The sequence below is a fragment of the Diorhabda sublineata genome, chromosome 11 (assembly GCF_026230105.1).
Source record: "Diorhabda sublineata isolate icDioSubl1.1 chromosome 11, icDioSubl1.1, whole genome shotgun sequence".
NCBI classification, from domain to species: Eukaryota; Metazoa; Arthropoda; class Insecta; order Coleoptera; family Chrysomelidae; genus Diorhabda; species Diorhabda sublineata.
In genome coordinates, this window is record NC_079484.1 from 4,265,272 (window position 1) to 4,290,213 (window position 24,942).

The following is a 24,942-nucleotide window of genomic DNA, read 5'->3' on the forward strand; positions in this document are numbered from 1 at the left end:
CATTGATGCAAACACAGGGCTAAGTCCAAACGTACGATGAAGAAGAAGAAGAAGAAAAAAACCTGATAAAAACGAAGTGTTAGTTCATTATTTTCTCTTCATATAATTTTTTTTATTAATTATCGAAAATTATTCAGTTGTAGCATATTTTGTGTAAACAACTTATAAATAAACAAATTTTTAACATAATTTTTGAAAAATAACGTATTTAACAAAAATATATAGTTAGTTAATGATTTGAAAATAGTTTCATTTTACTTAGTGACTGTAGAAAAAATATTGTACGTATTACGAGCGAAAAATGACAGTTTTCGCTATCGAATTTCTATTTATTTATAAGATAAATTATTTTCTATATAGGTATGCTATAGCGCTGAAATACAAGCATAATAATTCGAATATGAGGGACATCTCGTACCACTGGTACCACACGGTTAACGAATTAAGAGAAATCCCCCCTGATTCTTCGATCTTAACATATAAATGAGGTCTCTCATTCTTCTACCTAGGATTTCGAGTTAGGTAACAATATAGACAAGGCAAGATCACACACGAAATATACAGTGTGTTTTCTGTTGTATCAGTGGGTGTGTTTTTACTTTCTAGTTTATTTTGGTGAATTGCAATCACGGTGAGTTGAATTTTTTCATTTATTTCGTACACTTTATCAGTTAATCTATTAGTGAATTGATTATTAATAAAGATATGGCTAACTAGTTACGTAATGTTATGTGGTAATATATTCAACAATATTTGTTTGTTGAATGATATGGAACTATGGAACTAACAACTAAGAAACTATGTTACAAATATCAGACAAATAACTTAAAGTAATCGTATAAAAAAAATTGTTTTTAGTTTTTTAATAAAAAAATTCAAGCACTTAATTCGATTCATATATTTTTGACGTAAAGCAAAGTTTAAATAAATGCCACACAAATTTATATTTTTATTCTTAGAAAATGATTCAATTGAAAATGTTAAACTTTTTTTACTTAAACATATATATTACGCATCGCTTAAATAATAAAATTATGACACTTTTGTTAAGTAGAAAAACAAACAAAGCTTTTTTTAAAATTATAATTTCAAAATAAAATTCTTTACGATGATATATTAAAAAACAATTTCCAGTGTAAAAAAGTTAATAAAAGTATTTTTTTCATAATATACAATCAATTATTAAGGGAGAGAAAACTTACAGGGTATTTTTTTCTATTTCTTTGATTTGAAATTGATTTAAAGTTTAGTTTCAAATAGAAAATTTCGAAAATCGAATCAGCAATAATCAATATTTGATCCAAAAACATCAAATGACTAGATTTGTTAATGTTTTCCATAATAAAATTTTCTTGTATGATGTTTTTGTATATACGTATTGTGTGCCCCTTGAGGTACCTACTATTTATAGCTAAACTATTAACCTTTTGAAAGTTTAGAATTTGGACTGGCTGTAGCTACCATAGATCTTCGTTTTCTCTCCACGGTGTAGTGCTCTGGAGTTCCATAGTGTCTCACGCTCCTAGAGAATGTGGATGGAGTTATCTGCTAAATTTAGCGTCTTTAAGTGTCCATTGAGGCAACAACGGCACGACAGAACTCCTGCTAATAATCGTAGAGTCTTATTACTTAGGCTGATACATTTAGCAGATCTTCTCTAGTTATAGTTTTCAAGGAGGATCTTTGTCTATCTACAGCCCCTGCAGATTCTCCAAGTAACTGATTCTACCCCTATCTATCTTCTTCTCCGATACTTTCTCTTATGTTCTGTATTTAGGCTGATACATTGAGCAGATCTTCTCTGGTTATAGTTTCCGAGGAGGATCTTTGTCTACCTACAGCACCTGCAGATTCTCCCAGTAACTGATTTTGGTTATAGTTTCCAAGGAGGATTTTTGTCTATCTACAGCTCGTGCGGATTCTCCCAGTAACTGATTCTACCCCTATCTATCTTCTTCTCCGATACTTTCTCTTATGTTCTGTATTTAGGCTGATACATTGAGCAGATCTTCTCTGGTTATAGTTTCCGAGGAGGATCTTTGTCTACCTACAGCACCTGCAGATTCTCCCAGTAACTGATTTTGGTTATAGTTTCCAAGGAGGATTTTTGTCTATCTACAGCTCGTGCGGATTCTCCCAGTAACTGATTCTACCCCTATCTATCTTCTTCTCCGATACTTTCTCTTATGTTCTGTATTTAGGCTGATACATTGAGCAGATCTTCTCTGGTTATAGTTTCCGAGGAGGATCTTTGTCTACCTACAGCACCTGCAGATTCTCCCAGTAACTGATTTTGGTTATAGTTTCCAAGGAGGATTTTTGTCTATCTACAGCTCGTGCGGATTCTCCCAGTAACTGATTCTACCCCTATCTATCTTCTTCTCCGATACTTTCTCTTATGTTCTGTATTTAGGCTGATACATTGAGCAGATCTTCTCTGGTTATAGTTTCCGAGGAGGATCTTTGTCTATCTACAGCACCTGCAGATTCTCCCAGTAACTGATTTTGGTTATAGTTTCCAAGGAGGATTTTTGTCTATCTACAGCTCGTGCGGATTCTCCCAGTAACTGATTCTACCCCTATCTATCTTCTTCTCCGATACTTTCTCTTATGTTCTGTATTTAGGCTGATACATTGAGCAGATCTTCTCTGGTTATAGTTTCCAAGGAGGATCTTTGTCTATCTACAGCTCGTGCGGATTCTCCCAGTAACTGATTTTACCCCTATCAATTTTCTTCTCCAATACTCTCTTTAATGTTCTGCTTGAAAAATGCTTGGGGTATGTAGGAAGTTGACTTATTATCAAGATTTTCCTCATCTAACTCTAGGGGTTTTTGGAAAAAATTTATTCCATGATAATTTTTCGACATAGTCTATACACTTTCTACTCAAAATAGACATTTTCTTAGGCCATGAAGTCCTCATCTGGTAAAAATCTTTCCTGTTAAGTGAAACAGATAAAAGCTGTTGGGAGCCATTTTAGGTGAATACGAAGGATCTTTAACCAATTCGCGAAATTTATCCTTTGAATTCGCTAGCTTCTTTCTTATTTCCACTTGTTCCTTATACAATGCAATATCCAAAGTATCTTAACAAAAAATTTGGAAATAAAACGAGAGAAGACCTAATTTGTCATTCGACTGATGACTGAAAAAGTAAATTGTGTGTGAATTTATATGGAAAGGATCGTATTCATATAGATTTGAATTTTATTGCATTAATTGATACGGGATATGAAAATGCGTGTTGTTCTATGATTGTAAGGCCATAGTGCAAAATTATTCCAGCCTGGCACTCCGAAGGAGATGAAGGAACGTTTACGAAATGATTTGCAAAAATACAGATCAAAAATAGTGGCCAATGGGTTTCCTTCTTATCACGACAACGTGCAGTGCTTCAGTCAGAGTGCAACAAATGCGATTGCTTTTTCTATCTCTCTAAACTAAATCCTTCAGCCGTCTAGTACCATATGGTGGAATTTGTTTTATTTCTAGCCGTCTCGAAAGCTCGTCAGTTGTTTGACTCACTCGTACGATTGTTAAACTAAGCGTCAATAATTGCCGAATTTTTACTGTGGTTTTCTTCAGGCTGAGATCGAAAACGTTTCAGATCATCCTCGAGATTAATAAAAAAGTTTCATTGGTGTATTATATTTGTTCCAGATGAAAATAGCGTGCATAGTGATATTCACCTGTGCATGTACGTGTGTATTAGCCGAACCTGCCATAAGTGAAGTTAGACCAGTATCCAACAGACCAGGACGATTTTTGTCGCTGCCTGTACCACAAAAATGTGCAAATAGTAAGTACAAAAACTGATTAATATTCAATAGAATCACCAGAGAAGTATTCAATGTGTTTTTTTCTTATATTTGCAATGTTTTTAATAAAAAAATCAATAAGCACAAGCATTTTGAAGAAACTCTAACTCTAACGGACTGCACTGTATCAAAACGTTTTTCTGCAACACTAGTATTTGAAATTTTGACCTATTTTAAATATTAGTAATCTTTGTTTACAATTTTCACGTTACCAGCATTAAAATATATTGAAACCAACGTATAGAATGACATTAAAGAATTGCCATGTTTTTGATATCAAAATTTTACGTTAATCTGACGGATGAATTAGTTGTAATGCTCATGTAGAGAAAAATAGTACGAAACTGAAGAAAAGTTAGGTAAATATCTTTGATAAAGGCTTAAGACAAAATTTTTCAGGAGAGCAACAGCAAATTTGAAAGCATTATGTTAAATATAATTATTCATAAGATTTGTAAATGTTATTTTATACATACATAATTTCCAAATGCTCGAACTGAAACTTCTCTGTTCTATGGAATGATTTTTGTGGTTTTTTACTTTTGAAAGTCGTCATATAAACACAGAAGAAACTCGACGACTGGAACTGTCATTTACTACAGTTTTTTCTACCCAAAATAATAAAAATTGTTTGATAAAAAACCACACCAATGAAATTCAAACTAACAGCTGTTTTGGTGATGATAAATAATGCAAAATCATTACGAAGTGTCAGGCTAAATTTGGTTTCAAAGATCCTATATTAAAAGTTTCATCTATTTCAAATTTACTAATAATTTTTTCATTTTCTATGATTCGTATTTCAATATTCGTTATATAAATAAAATTAAAAAAATATTGTTGGTTCACCCTGACATATACTTAAGCCACTTCGTAATGCTTTGTAGTAGTACTCAATTTCTCAATAATCACGTCCTTGGCCTCTTGAAATAAACAAGAAAATCGTGAATAAATAAAAGATTCTTCGATATTACTTTTAATAATATGAATCACGTAAAAAATATGATAATTTAAATCATAATAAATTATAGATGCGATGTCAATGGAGAAGATCCTGTAAGAAACAGGATCGAGAGAACGTGTGCAATAAACGGAATTTCAACTTGTATATCTTGTTAATTACAATCATTTTTTATATAAATTCCATGTCAAGAGCTGGTTTCTTCTAATGTAATTATATTATTCAATACTTTGAACTTGAGTAAATAAATAGTAAATTCATTCCATATACTTTACAATAATAATATTTTGATGCTAATAAGTTTAATTTGGATAAAACAAAAAGTATTAGTTTTAGAAGAAAATTGATTCTTGTAGTAATATATCTGTTAAAGTAGTTTTTAATGGCTTCCCAATAACTACGAGGAAATTACAAAAATTACTAAAACAATCGGAAGTTTCTAGAATTGTTTGGATCCACAATAATGTTAGTCCTTATAGGGTTAGTGTAAAAAAAATATCTGCGAGTAATTTTTAAATCTTCAGATTATAATTCCTGTACAGCGTTGAAAGATTTTTATCTTTAATATTAACAGTAGCTTCAGAATTAGCGTTTCCAAACTAGCGTAGAGTTTAGAAAAACCGTTAAAACTCATTTTTAATACGACAAATATCTCGGTCGTCGATGTGATTATAACAATAAATAGTTTCTATTATACTCAATGAGATTGGTTCTTGGCCATGTATCACAAACCGTCCCAATGTGGGGTCGAATGGCCAAATAACAGAAAAAAATTCAATACCAAGAATTGATATAGAAACCAGAGGTTGGTTTCATTCGATATTGGAATTTTTAAGCAAATTAACGAAACAAATTCAACGAAGCTTAAAAACTGAAGAATAAAACTAGCGATTCAAAGTCAATATTTGTTTAATTTGGAGAGACACTTACGATTTCAAATTCAAGGAAATTAGATTAACAGTTCCTCAGCTGCATCAATGATATCCAAGTGCTTTTTCTTTGGTTCTGGTGTCATCTTCGTGATAAAAGGATCCGAATTCTCCAGTAGCTTGTGGAGCACGAGTTTTTGATCCTGAGTGATCCTTATTCCTACTTGTTGTGCCTTTTCATTTTGGAGAATCGATTTCTGCACCATGGACTAAATTTTATACACCGTTGATGGCTTGTAGTACTATAGATACTATTTAAGTCAATTGATTAAAAACAAGGTAGTGCAGCAAACAAAGATGAGGTCTAATCCTTTCTTTGAGGTGTTATGAGCGGATAGGCAGATAAGGGAACATTATTTTTGCTCCAATCTTTACTTAAACACGTACAGTTTGAAAAGAGACCCTCCACATGTCGGAGAAAAACGGAGCTTTTTTGCTGTTTGAAAATTCGTTACTATTAATGTTTTAAAGCGCTCTAATTTTTTGATTGCTCAGTATGACTGATTTGTGGCTTACTTGAATAGTATTTAATTTGGTCAAACTTCCATTGGGTCGAAATTATTGAAAATACCATTGAAACAGAGAAGGAGATGATCGAAATCAGCGCTGGCTTCACTGTGCATCGTCTTCTTCGAAAAATTTTGCGTCAATTTGATATTACAAATTTCAATCTATCTACTCCAATATGCAGTCGGAAAAAGTACGAAATTTATTATGAAAAAACACTCCAATTACACATAACCGATTTTTCCAAACTTGGAAAGTTAATTTCAGAAGTAGAAATTGTTAGAGCCCACTCAATTACCAAAGTCATAATAGGTAATTTATATTCATAATGTAAGCTTCGAAATTATTCTAGATGGTCGGGCTGGTCGGTCTGATCAATGCCAAGATATATAGTGAACAGCTTATGTTAATATATGAGGTTTCATCAAAGAAATATTCAACCTAAAGCTAAACCATATACTACGAAAGTTTCACGGAATAAAATCGAAGAGCTGGGTGGTATTGAGCTTCCACCACATCCAGCATATAGTCCGGACCTTGCACCTCTAAATTCTTGCGTGAAAAGAATTTGTTTGAAGTTGAAAATGCAGTGCGTCAATTGTTTGTAACCAAGAATGATTTTCTTTTTGTACGATTTATTCAAACATATCGTACACAAGAAAATTATTATTTAAGAACGCAAAAAAAGTTCTATAAGCATTTTAAGTTGACAGAAAATATTTAATCAAATTGAGGATATTTAAAATTCAAAACCAAATACAGTCGATGTCATTTAAGTAGACATAATCTTATAAAAAATTCTTGTATCGTATACGAACACAACAAAACTGGAAATTTTGTTTTGACTTTCACATATCAGTTTCGTAATTTTAAATCAGGTATTCTCTTTATTCAAAACTTGATTTTAGACCGATCTCGCAATCTTCACGCATTTCTCCTTAATTGAGTGGATTTCGATAAGATAAATAATTTATGTTTTTATTTTTTCTCATTTGTTTGGGAAAATTATCGTTGCTGGGGAAAATATTTTCTCCCCCCTGTTAGATTAATTATTATTTAAAAGTTCTTTGGAAGCAGTTGAATATTAGATTAGTTATTTAATTTTATTATTTAAGCCTTTTTACGAAGAGTTGCTGCTAATATTTCTGATTTAATAACATTAACCTTTTTAGAGCATTGCGTATTTTTTTCTCACATTTAGTGATGATTTTGATAAACCAACTGTTCATAATTCATTCACAAAAATAAGTTCTATCGAAATCGTTTTCCATGACTTCCTAAGAAGATAATGGCTTCTCTACTTTATGTATGTGAGTTTTCGACAAATTTAACCATCGTATCTTATTCAATTTGGTCACTTAGTGCATTGGCAACCAATTTTTTATATGCTTTACGTGAAGAAACCCGCGAAACTGCTTCTCTATTTAAATAATTGTTGCTTGGGATCACTAAATTTTCCATGAAATGCAAATCACTTCCTGTTGTGTTCTGGTTGTCTCTAAATAACAAATCATTTTTAAAACTGTTAGTTTATGCATTTCCGTTAATTTAACTATATTTCAGAATTGAAATGAATGGTTTTCAAACTAAAATCTGATGCGTTTCATGCCGTGGTATCTCTTCAAAGTATTTTTAATGAATACCGACTAAAAATCTTGCAAAAAAATTACGAGGTCTGGCTATTGAATAACGAGACTGCTATAAATTGTTGCAAAAGGCCTATGGGGACAATTATCTATCTCGTGCGAGTGTTTTTGAGTGGTGTAAGCTCTTTAGTGATGGCCGAGAAAGCACTGGAGATGACCAGCACCTTTTGATTGTTTCAACTTCGGAAACAGTGACCAAAATCAACCAAATTGTGCGTGCAGATCGTCGAATAAGCACCCGGATGATTGCCGAGGCTGTAAACGCCGATAAAAAAACGGTAAGAAAAATTTTGCACATGACAAAAGTATATGCGAAGCTGGTGCCAAAAAATCTGACTTCTGACCAAAAGCTCTTGCGTCAACGGGTCTGTTCACATTTCTTTGAAAGGTTAGAAAAAGATCTGCTGTGAAAGGGACCCGATTTGAGTCGATGGAAGAGGTAAATCAAAAAAACGGCAGAGCTCCTAAAGGCACTCACCAAAGAAGACTTCCAGCACTGCTTTGATCAATGGGAAAAACGTATGGAAAGGTGTGTGGCGTTATTTACTAGTCAAACATCACCATAATTATGATAAGCCACCCCACAACAATCATCATGAAGGTGGCCATTATCTCAGGAACCATGCATAACTTTGTTCGATATATCTGCTCAAGATCTATCTGTGTGTGAAAAGTCATGATGATTGATGTATAGACAGAAGATTTTCCGTGTAAAAAGTATGCAATCTGGATCTTGATGAGATCTATCCACGGTTCGATATCACTGTTAGTCTTCCCGAGATAATGGCCACTTCCGGTATCTCCGGAAGTGGCATAAAATGGATATTTTATGCCACTTCGATTTCTGGTATCATCAATGGTCTATGTATAGAGTTTCATGATGGCCCTTTTCAAATGATATATCACAATCATATACTTTCAATTTAAAAAAATGGGGTTTTCACCTGTAAATCGATTGAGGTATGGATTTTCGCTTTGAACAGTTTGAATTTATAAATTAAAGTTGACGTGTATAATTGATTTATTCCATTTGTTGGTTTCTACACATTGTACTTACACATATATTTCTTTTTGGCTATGACCTTCAACTTTAAACATAACTGCACGTTTGTGTATTTGATTAATTGCGGGTTTAGTATTAATTCAAATTTTTATTTAGCTACTAGTATAAATAAACCCGCTGGCAGTGTATCATATTTCTTCTCGAAAATCTAGTTAACATTTCATATTTATCAGAAAGATATTTTTAATTTTGTTGATCAAGATTACATTCTATTTCTGATTGGTTTCGTAAGGTACCAATTTTGTTACCATTTAATAACGTGCATTTAAAACTAGCCTCATTTTTTATAAATTATTATAGTAATTAAGCGTTCTATATGCAATATTTAGAAGACGAATAATCTGCGTCTGTTTCACAACATATATTTCAAAGAAAAACACTTAATACTTATTCACATTCCAATTTTTTTCTAAAAGAAACAAACAAACCAGCGAACGTGATGCTGTGGTATGAATTTTTTCATCCATACGTAAACACAATGTTCGAAGTTCGACGTTTTATTGCAAGTGGAGACCGCCCTTTACACGACATCGGTTTCAATCATTTTAATCCATTGAAATAATATCACAGAGCATTTCTGAACCTAAAACTGGTTTACACTGGTTTTTATTATATTCATCGCGAGCTGCTAAAAAAAGATATTTATCTGGTATTTTTGACAATACCGTGAGTGGGGTGTCTTCTGACAATTTTTGAGGTTTTTTGTGGATAATTACGTTATTTATCTATTAAAAAAATTGAAAACATTGTTGATAATCCTTCTGAAATAATTACGAAATTTTATATTCCGAAAATGTATTCTGCCGTTCTTGAAAGGAGAAAACAACTACTTTCTTGGCTAATGCCTCGACGAATATTGATATGCATCTTCTCTGAAGAGCGCGTTTTAATCGACCTTTTTGTCGATATAAATATTGCAAGGACAGGTTTGTCACCACTGACTAGTTTCGACGTTATAACGTCTCATCAGAGTGGTATAACAACTCTCATTCGGGCTTGAGACCCAAACTGAGGACAACGTTAAATAACGTCGCTATTTGGTAAATGAGCTGTGTAAAATATATCACCTCATTTTCTTTGGTTCTGGTGTCATCTTCGTGATAAAAAGATCCGAATTCTCCAGTAGCTTGTGGAGCACAAGATATTTTCCGCGAGTTTTTAATCCTGAGTAATCCTTATTCCTACTTGTTGTGCCTTTTCGTTTTGGAGAATCGATTTCTGCACCATGCACTAAATTTTATACCCCGTTGATGGCTTGTAGTACTATGGTAGTGCAGCAAACAAAGATGAGGTCTAATCCCTTTTTCGAGGTGTTATGAGCGGATAGGCAGATAAGGGAAAATTATTTTTGCTCTAATCTTTACTTAAACACGTATAGTTTGACAAGTGACCTTCCACATGTCGGAGAAAAACGGAGCTTTTTCTGCTGTTCCCAACGCTTATTGAAACCTCGTTACTTAAAAATGATTTCTACTATTCACTTCTGAAATAATTTCGAAATTTTATATTCCGAAAATGTATTCTGCCGTTCTTGAAAGGAGAAAACAACTACTTTCTTGGCTATTGCCTCGACGAATATTGATATGCATCTTCTCTGAAGAATATTGCAAGGAGAGGTTTGTCACCACTGACTAGTTTCGACGTTATAAAGTCTCATTGGAGTGGTATAACAACTCTCATTCGGGCTTGAGACCCAAACTGAAGACAACGTTAGCTACTCGACCAGGGGTTTGCAGTTGGAATTGAGGATGGTGCCAATTAGAGGTCTCTGAGGAATATTTAACTACATGAGTTGTTATACCACTCTGATGAGACGTAATAACGTCGAAACTAGTCAGTGATTATAAACTCGTCCTTGCAATTACGAGCCATAGGGGATGTTAACATAGGCAAAAAGGTCGATTGACATAACGATCTTCAGAGGAGATGTGATACATAAAATGAAAACATTTCATTGTTTTTTTTTTCTTAAAACTCCAACTATAACGTTGAGTTGCTTCTATATAGTTCATTTGACTACCACCATACCTCTAACAAGTATAAACGAAGACTTAGCCAAAACGTATGACAACTACACAATGTCCAAAGTCATAGTCACCTCACTTTAAGGTACCTTTAAATTGAGGTTGTGTAAAAAAAATCACAAGCTCTAATTTATTTATATAATTTCATTTATTATGTTTCTACTTATTTTGTTTATTTCTCTTAGGACCAAAACAATTCTTCTTCAAGGGCCACAATTACTTCTACAGTGGTAGCGTACCTGAATTAGCCAATAGAAAAGTAGACTGGTTAGACGGTAGGAATATTTGCAGAGAATATTGTATGGATTTAGTTTCTATGGAAACACAGGAAGAAAATAATATGATCTTCAGACTCATCCAACAAAGTAAGTAGGTAAAAAATGTTTGTTGTCTTGCACAAAGTGTTTCGAATCATTTTCAAAATATTCAAATGAATTGTTTCCATTATTTCCACTACTTTTCTTTCCTAACAAAAATAGAATTATCTTACTGTGTATAATTTAGAAATAATTAGATCAAAAAAGTGGCTGGTACAATTTTTTAGTTTTAACTAATTTACTAGTATCGAAAGAAACAGAAAAATATTGTAAACTGTTTTTATTACTGATTACAAAGCAGAATATCAAACTATTTAATATTAATTAATTAATTAGCAGTAGCCACCCTTCGTTGCTGGAGGACTCTGATGTGATACTTCCTCGATTTCGTCACCAATAATCTGCAAATTTTATAAAAAAATCTACATAAGAATGTGGAAAGTTTTACCACTTTCACATAGCTGCTTATCTTTTTTCGATTTGCCCTCATTTTAAAAGTTGGGGTACTAATCACTTTTCTGAGTTGAGGTCCAATAAAAAGCCTTCTTTAAACTCAAGTCCACTCGACACTTTTTTCAAATCTTACACCTACTTCGTCCGTAGCATTCACAAAATTTTGAAAAATTTTCTCAATTAATTGAAAGCATTGGTTTCGACAACTAATTTACTAGTATTTGACTGAAAAAAATTTTTTTAGTATCAATTTCATTATCAAACTATTAAAAATTAATGAAATGATGTCACTGTCTTTTTTATGACATAAATTCTTTCTTTGAAAACCTGGCGACGTATCCAATGCAGCTCGCGTTCATTGTTGATCGAAAACTAATCAGTTTGAAATTTGAAATTCCCACCAAAAATGTGTGTAATCTAGAGGCTTGTTCTTGGTAACTGCACTGGAACTGTACTGAACTGAGCCAGTGCAGGCCAGTTCATGAGTGTTTCTAATTAGTTCGATCGGATACAAAGAACGATACAGTGCAGAGTAGTATTTGTTGAATGTTGTATTTGAGTTTATTTAATGTGACTTGTAGTATTAACAACCATGTAAAACGACTTATTATTGCACTGCAATGGCTGAACTGACTCTAGACCCAGTGCAAGCAATACAGTGAACTTGTTCTTTTGCACTGCTACTAAGAACAGCAACACTAGCACTGGTTCTGCTACAAAGAACGCTTTAGTGTACAATTCCTGAACTAGTTCTGCCAGTGCAGCTACCAAGAACAAACTTTAGATATCATTCTGAGTAAGGATCCAGAATCAGCTAATAGGTAAAAGTTCTTCTGTGTTAAAAGTCTACAGACTATTACTGTTACTTTTATTAATGACATTTATATCTATTTGATGGAAAACAATCAAAGATTGTTTCGCAGTCGAATACTTTACAGCTTGTTTTCTTTTTCAATTATCGATGCATTGTTTACATTGAATAGACTTTGTTTTAAGATACTTTGAGCAAATGCAATTTCTGGTGGTCTGTACACAACGTGATAGCTTTTTAATGCTAATTTATTAAACCTACAAGAATTTAGGTCGCTAAAGTCACTATATATTTAAAATTTTATATCGATGACTATCTTTTACATACTCTGTTCATTAATACTTAAAGAGAAATCTATAGGCAAATGTATATTCAGTAATTTTTGAAAAAAAATTGAACTGAAGTCTTAATAGTTCTGATAAGCCATCCTACACCCTTAAAAAATAATTATTAAGGGAATGAAATGATTTAATATACGAAGTAGTTTGGTGAAATAATTACAGATAATTATAACGGAAAGAATTCTTTGTACTGACTCAAAATTGATGGCATAAATACTACTTTTTAAGCACACCTCGTATTTATTTATATACTCGCTCTTTGTCTATCAAATATCAGATAATAACTAAAAGAAATATTAAACTTACAGGACCAAATAAACAGAATTCTTAGATATGGAAAAGACATTAGATAAAAAAAATTTATATTCAGGATTCAGTTATTTTTTTTTTATTAAATCCGGTAAAAACGGCTTTCAAATATTTTGTCTTTAATAGTCGAAAAGTTGTTTTTGGAATTATTTATTTTAGACCACTATAATAAATTATTTCATTTGGTATAATTAAGATGGATTTTAAGATTATATTTTAAAAATTTATTGCCACTGATATAAAAAAGTACTAAAATTATAAATACAAAAACAGGTTTACCATACCAGAAAATTGCCAGACAATTTATTTTATAGTTCTTCCAATATAAATTGCAGAAGACAGTTATACGAGGATCAATCAATATTTCATAAAAACGCACGGCACTAATACTAAATTAAGAAATGAAAAATAATGTTTACCCCTCGTAAACATCTAACAAACCGTCAGTCCACATGGACTCATCATCTCCACTGTTAACCAAGGAAAACATCGTAAACATAAATGCATTTCTATTGGCCGAAGCTGTCTGAAGGCGTATGAACGCAATTCCTTTGAAATATTTTTGATAGACAGTCTACGATAAATTTCTTTAAATAAATATAAATACGGCGTTATTTAGTAAATGGAAAATATTCAGCAATCTGATAATGCAATCATAATAACATTTGCTGAATTAAATAGAGTAAATAAATTTTCTATTTATCGAGTAGTCACGAAAGGGGTTGCTGTGGGTCATTCACGGAAACGAAAAACTAAAATCAGTTGACAAAGCTACTCAAGTTTATAGTTTAATTAAGAGAACAGGATTGCATTAGAAGTAATACAGCAAAAGGTAGCAAATTATCCAGAATACAATTATACCTGTTTAGAAATATTGCGTCAAGTTTTGTCAGCATGTGGTTTTAAATACAAAAAACTGAATAAACGGATGGTAATAACCGAATCGTTAAGGATAGTTCACACAAAAGGGGTCAGTTCACGTCTGGTACCCTGTTTAAACCAAACGCCCTTACAGGCAGGTACATTTTACTCATCTATTTACGTTTTATAATTTATAATTCAGTTGTAGCAAGTTAACGAGGTATAATAATGATTTTTTTCCAAATTCCAAGTAGGACTGCATTTAAGTGCATTTGTCTAAATAACGAGCGTATCATGCTGTCCAATTTATAATGATTCGATTGCCCTTAAACGAATACTTTCCCGCATAAGATATACATATTTTTAAAAGTATTTATAAAAATAATAAATTTATAAAATGAGGTATCTACGCCTATGGTAGATCAAACAAAATTGCCGGCAAGGGTTTTTATAATCTGCAATTTATATTGGAAGAACTTATAAAACTATTCTATGATAATCTCTTTGGGTGAAAACTAGTCGACAGTTGTCAAAATTTGTAATTAAAACAACCAAATTCTACATAAATAACTTTCTTTCGTTTGCACATTTGAAATATTGATTAATTGATAAAAATTAAGTAACTTATTAGCCCGGCCTTTTTTCAGTTTAAAATTGCTTTCACTTTGTAAAACATCGCAACAAATTGCTTTTTTTCTTATTCAAGATACATTTGTGTTTCTCTACTTTCTATTAATTTATTTTATTATACTATCTTCACATGACAACCGCAAAAACCACCTGTTAATGTTCTCACATTAATTTATATACTTGACATGTATACCAGGTCCGGAATTCTCAATTCACTCCTCTACGTATGGTGTAGACGGTATTAATTCCCTCTCTCGTTCGAGACACTTTGTCTATACTGCGCATGCTTCATGCGCGCAAAAGTTGCGCAGAAATAAGTAAGGCGCTCGGAGGAGAGAGAACGATACACTATTTGTTTCACTTCGTCGGAACACCTTCTACTTATATGCAAAATAGTTTCTAGTTCTGTACATGTACTTGTGCTGTCAATCAAAGGTAATTCTAACCTAAAACCATTTTTAAATAGTATCAGTAACCTCAAACATTCCAAATTCACATTCAACTGAGAATAAATCATAAGTAATTTTTTCCTTACTTTCTTCTAACTCAGGAATTTTTTGGGGAAATTTTATTTACATTTATATTTTATATCATGTCTATTGAATACCTCAATAATTTTGTGAATGCATCGACTCACTGCAGATTGGGAGATACCCAATAATTGTTACCTACACCTTAGTGTAGGTAATAGTTCAATAATTAGTTCATTTTAACATTTAGACAGCATTAACAACTTTTAATGGTATAAAAATTTTGTAATAAATACCTAGCAGCTACATATTTTTTATAAGGTATACACAGATGGAACTGGAGCAGCCTTCTACTCTGAAAACCTGTCGAAATTCCTCCTATTACATATATCCACTCTGTTGAACTGTTTGCCATTCTAAAAGCACTTGAGAAATTTGAGAAAATTGGATCCAAGAATGTCCTGATAACAGATTCTCAAAGTTCACTAACTGCAATCTGTCAGCGATATCCCAACCATCTTCTTGCCATATTAAGAAGGAGCTACTCACTTGCAGAAACAACAATATATATGATAATTTCTTGTGGGTTCCATCCTACACCGAAATAGGGAAATGATAGAGTACATCGATTAACAAAAAATGCATACAACAACATGCAATCAATGAAGAGTAACTATATAGTACATATCGATTTCAAGCAAGAACATCCAAGAAAAATTGCAAGGAAAAGCAAATCAGAACCTTAGGAAATCGTTGAAAATTATCACGACTATAACTCCAACAACATAAGTAGAAGAAAACAAGTCTATGAATACATACTCATATCACACATGACTACCTATTACTGGAAAATCACAAACCAAATGCGAGATGTGCAATAGTCTTAATCGACTGTTTAAAATATGATGACGAACGAAAAATAAATCAACTACCATACTCACTGGAGAAGCTACTTCAAGTTGACCCAAAGAAACTTATGAACTATCTGAAATACTGCAAACTAAGTAGTAAAATGTAGATTTAACAATCGAATGTATCAAACCTCAATTACTCGCTAATAACCCTGCGTGGTTGATGCGTAAAAAAACCAAAAAAATCTTACCACTAGTTTTCACAGGTTCGTCCAGATATATTCTTATTGTGTCAAAACATATCTGAAAGTTTTGGTTAGTTGGCCTACATACTTTTCTAAATTGGTCATTCTGAGTTGCATTAAAGGGTCTCTTCAGCTTCTTTTAGTTCTTCCAGCAGTTCAATTTACAGAAGAAAAACAGTTTTTCAATAAAAATGATAGGTTAGAATTGTCTATTTACATGCGAATGAAGCTCTACGCGTTCCTATTGCGTGAGAATCGAGACAATCGATCAATCGCATTCAATGACATCGATATCGCTCCAAACGAGGACCTGAGAATACGGACACAAGATTTTTGTCATAGATGAGTGCAAGGTTATGTGATCGTAATTATTAATTCAACAATATGAAATTATTAATTGGAATTATATTTTATGATATTAATATACATCTCATTATGAAAAACAAAATTAACAAAAGACAATAGTAGTAATTTCCCAGAACCTGAATTAGAAGGTGTGAAATTTTTTCTCATATAGCTGTCACACAATTTCAATTACCATCCCAAGGTAAACGTTTCCTTGTTTATAAACTCTATAAATATTCGAAAAAGGATCTTCAAATATTCTACTTTTAGAATTGATGGTGGGTATATATATTTTGTAAACGTCAGTAGCGTAGACAGGATTTTGAAATGGGGGGTTACAAGGCTACCAACCTTTGCCTGTACTTACTCATATATGTTACTAGTCTTCTAAATCTAAAATATGATTTATAGTAAACATTCACTTTATAGTTTTACTACGGATTAATTTATTTTGTCCCCTCTTTTTTACGTCCTGTAACCGATATTATTGATTATTTATTGTTGTGGTATGTTGCAGCTCTGAATCCTCCGGAGCTACGCCACTGGTAAACGATAAATTTATGTTTGAAATTAATAATCGATTTTTTACGTGCTGTAATATTATTGACTTATTTCTTGAGATTGTTTTGGTTGATTTTGGGGCCTCTTTTACAGTCCCAAGGAGGAGTGTTGTAGCTTGGAAACCCCCTAGGACTAAGCACACACAATTATTACATCTTTTGCATTAAAAATTAGCACTTATATCTGCCAGTTGAAGTAATTCATTATACAGTCATTTTTAACTTTACCGTTAGCCTATTTCAACGTCCATGGCACTTTTATGTCTATTATCGTGCATTGAAAAACACTTAAAACCTTGCAATCTTTTTTAAAACATCGTTTTTATAGATGTCCAATTCTAAAACAGATGATTATAGTCCAGTCATTTTAGATTTTATCTGCGGAATAATTCCTAGTGAGCTGAATTTTTGTACACACCTTTATTGCGATGTTGTAATGAATATGTGAAAAGTCGACATCGATATCGTGGTGACTAGGAAAGTTATAAAGGTCAAAAGGTCACGAAAATCAGTTTTTGGTAAATATCTCGCGATCTATTGCTCGAAGGTCAATAGCGGTTATTATGAAAATTGTTCCTTGTAAAATTATCTACAAAAAATGTCTTCTGCATTTTTTTTGTGAAATTAACCGTTTTCGAAGTACAGCACTCGTTTCCCCATCACCTACGTGGTAGAATGTAAGGCCCGTTTTTTTTTACATGATTAATAATCCATGATACTCAAAAAAAGGTTTTCTTATTCAAAAACAAATAATTTTTCATAAGAATTCAGTAAGACGTAAAAAAAATAAACTTTGATATATAATTTCTTTTTATTCATTGTCGATAACTTCAGTTTCTCTATCAGTAATAGTTGCAGACTCATTTCTAGTTTTACATCTTCATAATTTCCATCATTTTCTTAACCTGCGTTTAAGCATGACTGGCCAGGTCAATATCCACCAACTTTTGAATCCACATTTACCGCTACAACCTTTCGTATAATTACAAAAGGTGGCGTTCGGGAGAATATTGGGTGCTGGTGGTGATAAAGTGGTTATTGGCTGTAGTATATTATTTTTCAACTCCCAACCCCACTGTTCTGGATCAATTTCTCTTCCTAGCCAGGTCCAGGTTTGTATTTAATAATATATTCGATAAATATGCTGTTGAGCTGCTAAATTGTTTATAAACACCTTCATGGCTTTCGATTTTCCTCTCCCAAAAAGTACTGAAGTTGAATCACATCCGGTCAATCTGGATTCTTGTAAGGCTTCAATCGAGTATATTTTTGTTTCAACATATTTTTTTCCTGTTTTTAAAAAAAATTGATAAAGGTTGATCAACTATTTGCGTGCATGTATCACTCATTATGAAAATTGTTTAAGAGCAGAAAACAACGTGTTTAACACTCAATAAATAATTTTCAACCGAACTACACTCAGTCCGACAAGTAGTATCAGGTATAAAGGGACAATTTTTGTTGATAATCTTACTAGAAACAATTTTGTAATCTTTTGACCTTTGTAACTTTGTTTGTTCACATCTTCATTACAAACATTCAGCTCGTTAGGAATTTTTCCGAAGATTGGGGTTTAATATGCCTAAATAAAATGACTGGACTAATTAATATCACACAACAGAATCATTTTTTTTAATCAGCAATAGTGAACAATAAAGCTAAGGATACATTTTTAACACATGTCGTGTTAACACGCATTAACAGGTGTTATATAACATACAACACGCTTTAACACGTCATAGCGCGTGTTTTCAATATCTACTTTGGTCAGATTTTCGTCTTGCTTCTCTAAAATTTGTATTTTGCTTCTTTAATTTACTTTATAGTAAATTGTAAGCCACGACGAATTCCTTCTTGGTCATCCTGATGTACATTTTACACCTGTCATCGTCATTGCTAATTTCGGGCCACATAACAAGATATTCACCACATTCGTGCCTACGTTGGTTTATTGGATGAACCCAGTACTCCTTGGATTCATATCGTGGCACAACCAATCTCATCTCTTCTTGTAGGTGCTCCATTATATTATAAGCTCCGGAGGATTGTAAATGTGTGTTGTGTGAACCTGAAGGTCGAGGATACTACTTAACAGGTTAAAAACATCAAAATGTCAACTGGCACACACGTTTTATAACACACATAAGTGTCCGGCACGTATTAAAAATGTGTCCCGAGCTTAAAGGATGCAAAGAGTGTCAATTAATTTTATTCCAGCTATTGTAAACTTCTGTCGATTGATACAATAAATCACAATCAAGTAATAATCGTGTTATCAGCTTCTCCGACAAAAACACGCGATTTTTGTGTATTGTGTAAGTTCTCTAGGGAAACGCTGAATACTTGTTAATGTTGTTACCTTGTAAGGAAACGGTGACTAACGAAAAAATATAATTCTCATATCGCCGTTATATGAGCAGAGACTTGATAACCTTCAACTTCAAAATATCAAAGATCGACGTTACACAATTTTTATATAACTGCATAACTCTTCTTGCCTTTCGGGTTGATCTATGAGGGCCTTTACTAATTTACGTACAACGTTTAATATACGAGGATGGTCCCATAAAACTGATGTCATGACCTTGCCTGTAGATGGAACGACCTTTGCCTTCTTTGGAGCCGATTCTCCCTATTCAGTTCATTGTTTTTTTGTTTTCAGTGTGAAGTTATGGACCCACGTTTCATCCATGGTTATGAAACCGCACAAAAATGAAACGCGCCTCTCCTGTACAAACTTTCAGTTAACATGCGATATATATCACTGTTTGAAATACCTGCTACGTCAAAAGATCATCCAGTACCACTTTGTGGATTTTCTTCCAACATTTCTGGAGTCGTAACCTGATTTGGTCGACCATTGCGATGCTGGTCTTCGTAGATGGTACGGCTTCGTTTAAATTCTGCTACCCAATATTTTACAATTGATAACGAAGCAATAATCTCATTCAGAGCAGAATCTAGCTCAGTTTTCATATTCGTTGGGCTAACGCCTTTCAAATAAAAGTATTTTATCTCATAACGATAACCAATTTGTCCCATGTTTACAAATTCACGTTAAATATTAATACTAAACAACGTGGTGTCTTCAAACTTGAAACTACCGCCATCTATAAGTCAGACCGGGTAATTCTGGGTCCATCCTGGTAATCTTAGCTTCTGGTTGGACTATTGGAATAACCATATGGCGAAAGCAAGCAAAGATACTAGTGGTAAACGATATTAGCAGAGTTCTAAAGAATTTTTGCTTGAATGGTCACTTTTAGAAATTCAAAATAGCGGACTTACTGAACGAATATCAGAAGCGAACTAGTTTCCGAGTGATTTTTAGAGTAATGATATTTTTTTTTTGTTTTAGATGATGTCCCATTCATCTGGACATCTGGAAGATTGTGCGATTTCAAAGGTTGCGAAAACCGCGCTGATCTCGAACCCAAGAACATCTTTGGTTGGTTCTGGTCTGCTAACCGAGAAAAGATCCAACCGACCAATAGAGTACCAAACGGATGGAGCTACAACCCATGGTCGCAAACAGGTCATAAGAAACAACGTCAACCAGATAACGCTGAATTCGACATCAACAGAACCTCAGAATCATGCCTGTCAATTTTGAATAATGTTTATAATGACGGTATTGCATGGCATGATGTGGCTTGTTATCACGAAAAACCCATCGTTTGTGAAGATTCTGATGAGTTATTGAATTATGTAGCATCCACGAATCGTGGAATTCGTTTATAAATAAGTTTTATACTTTTATTAGATTCTTTGTTATAGTTTTCAGAATTTCATCGAACAAAAAAATCCAAAAATGGAATAATGTTAATAAAATAATTAATCATAATATATTCAGTACCAGTTAAGATCAGGCCCAATTTTGTTGCAAACATTATACAACAAAATTAAAACTTTTTTCCTCAAATTGTAGATATGAATTTTTTCAAATTGATAATAAAAGTAAAAAAAGTATATGCTCTATATTATCAACACAGCTTTTACGTAAATTAGTTTTATTTTTTTATTGGTAATAATAATAATAATAATAAGGGGTGGGTAATTTATAATGAGTAACCCCATACACGTGGTGATTCAGCTTTTTGACTTATGACTCATTTTTAATTTTGCAATGAAAAATTACAATTTGGAAAAAATGCAAGAAATATCACGAAAAATTCTAATAAATTTAACTATTTCACTGGATTCTCATACTATTCTTTGAATACCCCAAATATCTGTAATTTCATTAGCATTGAAATCACTCAACATCAAAATAGGAATTCACAAAAAAGCTTATTTGTGTTAAATCAATTTCTGTATAGAATCGGTCTACAGTTATGTCATTTTAACAGCAATAAAACATATACATCCTTAAAATTAGACTAATACTTTAAGTGGCCTTAAGTATTATTGATACTTACTTTGGTGCTGAAACGTATAACATTATTCGTTTTAGTCAAAAGGAATTTACTCTTGTGATTCACCATTGAAAAAACAAAAATTTTGCCACAACTGCTTTCTACCACAAAGTTGGATAGTTTTTCCTTTTATTCATTAGTCTACGTCGATTAACAGATCATTTTAACATACATCTGGTGATTTCGAAGTCAACATAACGTGAAGCTAAATTTTCCAATTAAATTTTAACCTCACTTTTATTGTTTGCAGGATAACTGTCTTGCTTAAACCGTATATTCATTCATACATTCAAAAGGTTCTTCTAATTTGATTTTGAATCATATTTGTCCAAAATTTCATCTGTTAAATATTTTTCTTGAAAGCCAAATCATCACTCACACTTTCCCACTACATTCTGGTAAAGAGGTATCCAATGGGACAGTTGAATTGTTTCCAGTACTGTATCAATGTAATATAAAACTAGTTTTCCTTTTTTTAGGCAAACTTCATTTCGGAAATCCTTTGGTAAAGATTTGAATTAGTGTAAGTAGTTCAACATGTCTTTCGGCTTGTTACGTTTTTCTTCAAACATTTTGAAAATTCCTTTTTTCACGTGTTTTGGCAAAGTAGTCAGTTCGGATTTTTGAAGAAATTAATTTGTTATCGACCTCCCACTTCCAATCGAGAAACTTAATAACCTCGAAATTGAATCAAATTCTTCCTCTACACTTCGAATCAAAGTAAATTTTACTAAATTTGTAGTAATTTTAATCTTTATATTCGATGGTAGGTTTTCCTTGTTATTTTCTCATCTTTCTTCAAGTAGTATTGTGCAACACACATATTTTTAATCATGTAAGACATTGTTAATGGTCTCGTCTATTTTTCACGCTTTTTGAGAATTACTAACGATGTTATCTTGTCTCATCTTATGGTTGAAATGTTTAGGATTTCATTATTTTTTTCTCAACTATATTTTAACAATTCATATTTTAATCAATTTTACCATTCCAATATTTGATTTTTTAACTTAGTATTGGAACTTATCATTATTTTTTTGTTAAGCTTATGGTTATTATTGTTATATGTTATAGGATTTACAGCATTTTGCTATCAATAGATTAACATTAAGACTTTAAAGTCTTAGATTCGATTAGAGGAGCAGCTTTTTTTTCGCTGCTCTTTTTTCCCTATTGTTTCATTTAGTATTTTCAATAAGTGAGCACTACTATACTTTCTTGTTACAAATCACCCCAATCTTGTTGTTCTAGACTGGTAAGTTTACAAAAAAAGTAATTCTTCGAATTTCTTTTTGTCTCCGAGGAGAAGAGATGTAACATAATTTTTGTTTATTATATTAGTGTAAGTAATTGGAGTGTAAACAAAAACTGAAAATTATTTATTAGTTTGTGATTTAAATAAATAAGTACAAATTGTATATTTGTGACACAAATATTTCTCAACCAAATTTACTGCCTAATGAATGTGTTCAGTAAACATTAAATTTCTAATCTTTTTGATTTTGAAAACTGTAACAATTGAGGATATTTTTCTGTACAGCAGATGTTTCCATTCTCTTGCTAATCTTTTTATTTCAATTAGGGTCTTTCCTTTCTTATCTCCTATTTTCCTTATTTGGTCTATCTACTTCCTTCTCGGACTATCTCTTTTTTTATAGTACTTCCTGCTTCCATAACTTTTTTTGTAACCCCAATTTCCTCTTCGTATAATTTTAAACATTGTAAAAAAGATGTATATTTATTTTTATAATAGTTTATATTTTTCATAAGTGCAGCTATATTATTGTAAATTTCAGAATTGCTTTAACATCAGCTTGATAGTAAGTTTGTTTCTTAATATTAAGAAATCACATACTTATGTAGACCTCTTCATAATAAACAAACATAGATCTTTTAAGCTCAGGAAAAGCTGGATCTGGAATCACTATAAACAACTAGCATCAACTAGTCAATGTTGTCAGATTGTGTCTTATATGTTTAGATATAATAAAAGTTTTTTTTTGTATTTGGGACTTAATATCCTAATAGTTTTAAAGGATTTGTATGAGTAGTTTTCAGAACCAGTAGACCTCTGTTCTATCTGTGATACCCAACTTCTTTGCGCCCTACTAAAGTCTTTGCCTCTTTTATATTTTGAATACACTATTCATTAATTCATATTTATGAGAGTTTTCGTTTTTCATACTCTAACAATGCACTGAAATATCTCAAAAAGTTTTTATTTGTATGTTGAAAAATCTAGAAGATTCGATTTTGATAAAATTTGAATATTTTACAATGTGTTTAGACAGGGGTGGCTTTAAACCTACAAAAGTATGTGATTATATAATAATATGATTTTCGGTTTTTATTTATGGAATTAATAAATGTCTTTTATTTTATTACGTTGATTTCTAACTTCAAGTTTATTTAGGAAAAATTATTATCCTATTTATTTTTTATAAATTATTTTCTGAAATAAAAGTATTTTTAACTTAATCTCGTGATAAGGCCCAAACTCACATTATCTCCTGTATTACTCACAATTAGAGAATACATTATAGTAAGAGAATCTAAAAAAGTTTTTAGATTCTCTTACTATTAACTAGACGAAGAAGTCAAAAAAAAACTAAGGATAAATATTTAGCAGTAAACAGCATGGGACAGTACCAAAAAATTAAAAGAAGACCGAAAGGTCACAACTACCCCGAATAAATTAGAGAACTAATTCAAGAAAGCCAGAAAAACTTGGCGGAAGACCAAAACTGCAGAAAATAAGAACACCCAGCAAATAAGAAAAGAAATAAACAAAATCAACAACGAATGGATATAAGTGCTGGAAACTAACAGATAGACAGGATGAAAATATAGAGGCTGTGGAAATGGAGTACTTAAGAAGGTCATGCAGGATATCCAGAACAGAACATATAAGGAATGAAGATATACGACGAATAACAAGTCGAGTACACACGACTTCAGACATTAAGCAACAGCTCTGGTATGGACATGTGATGAGGATGGAGCAGGAAAGATGGCCAAAGAAAGCATTGATGTATCAACCGCAGAATAGAAGGAAACAAGGAAGACCCTCAAGGACCTGTAAACAGACCAATTCTTCTCGAATGCAATTGGCACGTGATGATCAACAAAAGGCAAACGTATTTGTTTCATACTAAGTAAATATTTTTCATCGACATGTAAAATAATTTTGAAACCATTAATGACAATGATGCTAGTATTGATGAAGGGGTAAATAGTGAAGAAAGAATAGAGCTTTCTACACGTAAAGAGGTAATGAAAATTATTAAGAATAATTTTAACGGAACGGAAATTTTCCCTTGGCTATACTAGAATAAACTTGAAACAGATTTTAACTGTAACATATATATTGATTTTAATTATTCT

At 32.2% G+C, this 24,942-nt stretch overlaps 2 protein-coding genes across 8 annotated transcripts in view; one reads left to right on the top strand and one right to left on the bottom strand.

Moving 5' to 3' along the window:
- LOC130450186 (DBF4-type zinc finger-containing protein 2 homolog) overlaps positions 1 to 24,044 on the bottom strand; it is a 43,828-nt gene extending 19,784 nt beyond the window's left edge. The window contains exons 1-3 of one of the 7 annotated variants that reach the window (XR_008910553.1): positions 21,562 to 21,692; positions 14,866 to 15,118; positions 11,435 to 11,668 (exon numbers count right to left, since the gene is read on the bottom strand). Coding sequence is in view for 2 of the 7 variants with exons in the window: in XM_056788420.1 (XP_056644398.1) it covers positions 4,297 to 4,376 (80 nt within the window). In the remaining 5 variants the exon portion in view is untranslated. Of the gene's footprint in view, positions 1 to 4,296; positions 4,429 to 11,434; positions 11,669 to 11,968; positions 15,119 to 15,438; positions 15,735 to 16,244; positions 16,549 to 21,561 lie in introns of those variants that run through there. The other 6 variants (XR_008910554.1, XR_008910551.1, XR_008910555.1 and 3 more) reach the window with 6 other exon arrangements.
- On the top strand, positions 483 to 24,036 carry LOC130450187 (uncharacterized). Its single transcript, XM_056788423.1, has 4 exons — positions 483 to 631; positions 3,663 to 3,801; positions 11,136 to 11,315; positions 20,502 to 24,036. Exons 2-4 carry the CDS (start codon positions 3,663 to 3,665, stop codon positions 20,882 to 20,884), a joined length of 702 nt encoding a protein of 233 aa, XP_056644401.1. The 5' UTR covers positions 483 to 631; the 3' UTR covers positions 20,885 to 24,036.
- Positions 24,045 to 24,942: the final 898 nt, after the last annotated feature.